This window comes from Priapulus caudatus, unplaced genomic scaffold (genome assembly GCF_000485595.1).
Source record: "Priapulus caudatus unplaced genomic scaffold, Priapulus_caudatus-5.0.1 Scaffold358, whole genome shotgun sequence".
NCBI classification, from domain to species: Eukaryota; Metazoa; Priapulida; class Priapulimorpha; order Priapulimorphida; family Priapulidae; genus Priapulus; species Priapulus caudatus.
In genome coordinates, this window is record NW_014577419.1 from 253,528 (window position 1) to 259,472 (window position 5,945).

The 5,945-nt window shown below is 43.7% G+C and overlaps 1 protein-coding gene across 1 annotated transcript in view; it reads left to right on the forward strand.

Moving 5' to 3' along the window:
• The first annotated feature begins 727 nt into the window (after nt 1–727).
• The window catches only part of LOC106809493 (Golgi apparatus membrane protein TVP23 homolog A-like), a 10,490-nt gene continuing 5,272 nt past the window's right edge, over nt 728–5,945 (forward strand). The window contains exons 1-3 of the mRNA XM_014812580.1: nt 728–807; nt 1,252–1,331; nt 1,668–1,902. Of these exons, the coding sequence (XP_014668066.1) occupies nt 784–807; nt 1,252–1,331; nt 1,668–1,902 (339 nt within the window). The 5' untranslated portion in view covers nt 728–783. The remainder of the gene's footprint in view (nt 808–1,251; nt 1,332–1,667; nt 1,903–5,945) is intronic.

Consider the following 5,945-nt stretch of genomic DNA (forward strand, 5'->3'; position numbering starts at 1 on the left):
TATATATATATATATATATACCTATGTTATGTGTGCTCCGTCCATCAAAAATAGCAGTTCGTAACAGCTTCGTGTATGCTCTTCATATTTGGGATGTAGATCGACAAAAGTTAAGAGGCAAACATCAGAGGATCAAGGGTAAGATATGTGATGATGGAGATTAATAATTAATAAAGGGGTGCATGGCTGCTATCCCTGTTCACCTGATGTGTATAGATTCATCTATAATATTGCCTATGTAGAATTTGTTTTCCATATTTACGTGCTAAGCTAGCTACTACTTAACTGTTGTTATCACACAATCCACCACTCGCCGCGTTACTGTGTATATTTTGTCGTGTAAATATAAGGATGTAATGCAAAATAAATATTCGAAATGAACACAGTTTTTCTCTTGATATGGGAGATTATTTTTATTTATTCAAAGGGTATGGTAGTTTTTCACAAAATACTAAAAAAATGAAGAAGGAAAATGCAACACGTACGTGACAGCAAGTTGGGGTGCGAAAAATTAATGACAAATCATCTTTTCAAAAATCAAGTGACGAGTAAATGAATTCACATATCCGCAAATATACCATTCAATTATGACATTGATCAAAACTTTAATAGTATACTTGGTTAAACCGTATGCAACCAAAAGAAGAGTAAAAATAAATTAACTTTTCCGTAGCCATCGTCAGTGTCGTCATAAGTGTCCGCTTTTCTGATTGGCTCGCTCCCCCGATTGATAAAATAGTTCTCCGCTTTCACAACAGACGGCATCTGTACCACGTCGGCAACATGGCAACAAATACCAGAGACAGAGTAAGAGAATCAAGCGGTGATGTTATTAAATAAACCTAACGATGACACGAATTATTATGTTATGTAGCTTATGTCAGCGTGTCTCGTATGTGCGTGTATGCCAACTTTTCTATTACGTTGTCACAGTCTAAATAATGTAAACAAATCGAATTCCTAATTCAGTAATTGCTTTGCGATCCTTCGCTTAGACTGTAACTTGTAAGTCTGTATGTTTACTCTACGAAACAGCCATATAATTTACATTATAAACAATATATCGACGGACAACGCGTGTTAACGTTAGGCTTGCAGTTTGGTCGAGCTAACCTATAATCTATATAGTGTTTATTTAATACTGCTAAGTTCTTCCATGGCTCGAATCCAGAGAGACAGGATACCAGAGAAGTGGAACGTGGAAGTTCCGAGTGGAATGTGGTGGTTGACTGCATTTGTCGTATATTTTAGCAAGGTCTGTTGGATGACACTGAAGACGTGGCTCTAGAATTCGGCGCTGAGGATGACCCGGTATCCAGACGTAAATTCAAGTAAGGCAATCAATAAATAATTTAAGCTGTATTAAATCACTTGTGCTCGGTAGTAAGATATTTAAAGACTATTATAATTGCTACTACGTCGCATTTTCAAATTTTGTTTCTTTGAGTATGTATAACAATATGATAGGTGTACTCTAGCTAGACTGCAATCAAATGTTTTGTTTCGATATTAATTGGTGACACCGCTCTTTTCCTCCCCTTCTCTCTCTCTCTCTTTCTCTCTCTCTTCTACTCAATTTCGACTCTCCCATCTTTAATTCTCTCTCTCTCTCTCCTCTCTCTCTCTCCCCTCTCTCTCCCACATCTCTCCCTCTCGCTCCCGCGCAGGCACCCGCTCGTCTCGTTCTTCCAGCTCGCGTTTCGCACGGCCGCGATCGTCGCCTACCTCTTCTGCGGCTGGTTCAGCAACAGCTTCGTTCTCAGCTTCGTCGTCATCGTCGTGCTCCTCGCGCTCGACTTCTGGACGGTGAAGAACGTCAGCGGTCGTCTGCTCGCCGGCCTGCGCTGGTGGAACTACGTCGACGACGACGGCAAGAGCCACTGGGTGTACGAGGCGAGCAAGGTAGGTGTGAGTGCGTGTGTGTGGGCGTGTGCGGGTGTGGGGGTGGTGTCGGATATGGCAGCTCCTTGCTCCGTCCTCCCAAGCTATAAGTAGTGAATTTCAGGGAAGTGGTGGACATTGATGTAGTGTATTTGTCTGCACATGTAGTGGGTTCAACCAACAAATGGTATATGCTTCAAAAACGGACACAAACAAACGTGTCAACAAGTGACGGCCATGTTCTTTATTCTCCCCAGTTTACATAGCTTAACGTAGGTGGCGCTGATGGTTGTCTCTTAAAGCTAGTGTATCCTGAATTACCAATACCCAACAATCGATCTGCACGAAGTAGTGCATTCTCAATCAGTAGTGGCTCTCACTCTCTGCCCTCCCAATCTAAGTTGTGAAGGAAAATGGCGGCCCTCACTTTTCCATCCAGTCGGGGACTATGTAGGTAAATAGTGAATACCAAGGAAATATAGTGGTCCCCGTTCTGCCATCCTAAGTTAAGTAGTGAATTCTAAGGCAGTAGTGGCCCTCACTCTCCTAAGATAGGCGAGGTATGGTGCGGTTTGTGTGTGACTGTGTGTGCGTTGTATTTGCATGCATGCAGAACTTTGGTGTTGGAAATATCGACCCGCACGTACCCCTCTCCTGTCTGTGAACGGTGGATTTTGAGCGGGACTGGGTATGACTTCTGTGGATTTTACTATAGGTTATCAGGGGTGAATAATAACAGATATAATAAAGGAATGAATTTGTCATTATTAACCCCAGTTATAAAGTGGAAAATCGAAAATTTTGAAAGTTGGGACTATAAGTGCGGGGGGTTTTCTGATTTGTTTCCAAAACCGATGCGCTTATCGCAGGTGTTATTGATGTTTATGTTCGCTTGTCGGTTCTACCGATTGGCTTGGTGTAGTGTCGGCTTTGGGCTGAAAGGTCTGGGGTTTGAGTCACACTGTGGTAGCCATTCTTATGCCCATGAATGAGGCACTTTATCCCGCTTTGCATCAGCCGAAACGTGTGGTAGAAGTGGCTGATTGGATCTCGCCAGTTACAGCTTGCATCATCACCTACACAATAGCAAATAGATTTACTAGACAAGGCCTGTTTTGGACAACAAAGCAACGCACATGCAAGGGTGTATGCTCCGTGGTTGGAGCCGAGTGATTATAAAGAACACTAGCAAATGCTGTAAATTTATGGTTATGTGTGTGACGGTTACTATTATTTCTCGGTATACAAAGAAGTAAAATGTATTTTTACCACCTATCATCCCAGCCGTGTTTCCCTACCCCGTGTTTCCGTGTTCCCATCTGATTAACCGTTCACTGATCGCTCCATTTTCCAAGAACGTAACCTCTGTAATTGGGGGCAAATTTATGTATTACCGAGTAAAAGTTGAACCTTGAAAATCAGCATTTATGCCTGAGTTTCACACATTGATGTTTAGATGTATGGTGATTTGAAATGGTATGAAAGTATTGAATAGGAGGTGCTGCCATCTGGTTTGGCATTTGCTCATTAATGACTGAGAAGTGCTCATTAAAAAGAACATAATTGTGAAAAAAAAAGTTTTTGTTGATTGTAAAACGCCCCAGGTATCCACCAGGGTTGTGTTTTTGGATTTACCAGGCTACAATTAAGCCAACTTTTACGCTTTTACTTTTACGTGAGGCGTATGAAAAATAGCACATTTTGTGCTACAACATACATGGCGCTTTTCACACACATATTTATGGAACATTAAGCCAGTAACATATAGATTGGTTGTTGCATGCATCTATAGTGTGGTTGCATCGAGCCAGTATTATAGCCAGAAGGGTTGTGCGCACCTCATAATGGTGTGTGAAGTCAGCATATGCAACATCCACGTCATAGTACCTACACCTCGTATGCGCATGTGACAGTGGCAACACTTACCTATAGGCTGGGATATGCATGTTGTGTGCGTGCTGTTTTTTGCGTGTGCGTATGCCGGAGTACTTGGTGCAAGGTGGTCTGGCAGTCTTCATAACAATCAGTTTGTGTAAAATGCGGGAGCAGAATTAAAACTTTTTATGCCACGAAGTTGGGGTTCTGGAAATGGTCACTAGAGACTCGGCTAGGTACAATTATTAGTTTTAGTGTGAATATATAGTTTAATATATTGCAGGAGTAGTAATAGGGATTGCATTATTGGTTACTTTTGATATATTATATAGCGGAGTATATAGGATATAAAGGTTATTATATGTATATACTTATGATTATATTATATATATATAGTATATAATACACAATTTCTAATGTTAATAGTAAAATAGCTATAGTTATTAGTTGTGGTTGTGTTGTAGCTTGCTGGTGTTGTTGAGTTGTATCATACTTGTCTTGGTAATTGTAAGTTTCTGTTGTAGTTGTGGTTGTTGTTGTGTCTGTAGTCATAGTTGTATTCTGTGGAATGGCTAGTTGTTAGTGTGTAGTTTGATTGTTGTTGATGTCTAAGATTTAGAAGCCGATTGGCTACTTCAAGCTTTGCATTGAGTGATAAGCTTGTGGAACTACGATCGAGCAAGTGCGCAGTAGATCGATCTGCCCGTCCATCATGATCTCATAGAGACAGTCAAGCTTACTCTTCTCCTGTATCTTGTCACAGTGTATAGTTATGATTGTCACTATAGTTTATAGTCATAGTTATTGGTTGTAGTTGCTTATTATAAGTTCTCATAGCTCCACTAGTTTGGTATTGGTCTGTAGTTTGCTACCGTTGCTAGTGTATAGTTATATAGTGTAGTTGCGTCCTTTGTTTATATTTATGAGTCGTGTAGTTCTTCCCTACGCAGGTTATGAGCCTCTGGTAGTGAGTTGACTGTATCTCAGAGACTACGATGTTGGGAATGACAGTCATGCCTCGACACCGAATCCTGTATCATTAAAGTAGTTATTATCAGTACAGACTCGATCCTGAAAGTACTTTAGTTTAAGTACTTGTAGTTAAGAGTATATATGTTAAAGACGCGTGTTTCACAAGTGTATTTGTATGTTGTGAATACATACATGGGCAATAAAGAGCTTGGTGCCGGTGTCTGTTCAAGTAACAAGAAGGCACGGTCTAATGTACACGCTGGAGCCGAGCTGCGGCTTCTTCGTGGCTGTCGGCTCGAGTCATCGTTCCCGATCATCTGTAGCGTGTTCTTCTTTTAGCACGCCGACTCCCCCCCCCCCCCCCCCCCCGCCCCGCCCCCCCGCCCCCCGCCCCCTCCCCCCGCCCCCGGGCCCCGGCCCGCCCCCCCCCCCCCCCCCCCCCCCCCCCCCCCCCCCCGCCCCCCCCCCCCCCCCCCTCGCCGTGGGCCTCCACGTTCCTAGTGGTTTGTAAGTGCCTCCCCCCGATTCGCACTGGAGATCTGAATCTTACTTGTCGATAGGAATTATGAGGGTAGAGGCGAGTATTGTGTCCCTTCGGGCAAGGTTCTAGAGGAATGCACGTAGGCCTAGACATTACGCCGGGATTCGATGGTCGGCATTCGGGTCCATCTCTCTGTTGATGTAAGGAGTTTAAGTAATTAAGTTGAGAAATTAACCGAGCTAACCTTTTAAGACAAGCTATTATAGGGTTATGAAGGTGATTATAGGTAAATTAAGAGAAGCGGTGAAATCGGGAATTCACATGTTGGAAAATACCCGGTCGCGTAAGATTTCGCAACAGCGAGTCAATTTCAAGGTCGCTATTTTCGAAAATATTGTCTGGCACCCCAAATGCGAGGCAGCGGCCGTGATCGACGACCGCCCATGACCTCCTGTCGGCGGCTGCGATTCTCGCGTAGGTGGCGCGTATCGCTCCTGCCTCTCTGTTTCTAGGATGGTGGTGTGTTGATCGGCGTGCGCAGGGAGCGAACCTGCACGGATACTTCGGACTGCAAGGTCGGCGCGAACAGCGCTGTCGTCTGTAAGCTGCGAGCTTCCTCGGCAGCAGGTCGCAGAAACGTCGAGTGCTGCTGCTCACTGCATGCTCTCTCTCTTTCTTCTCGCTCGCTCTCTCTCTCTCTCTCTCTTCTTCTCTCTCTCTCTCTCTCTCTCCTCTC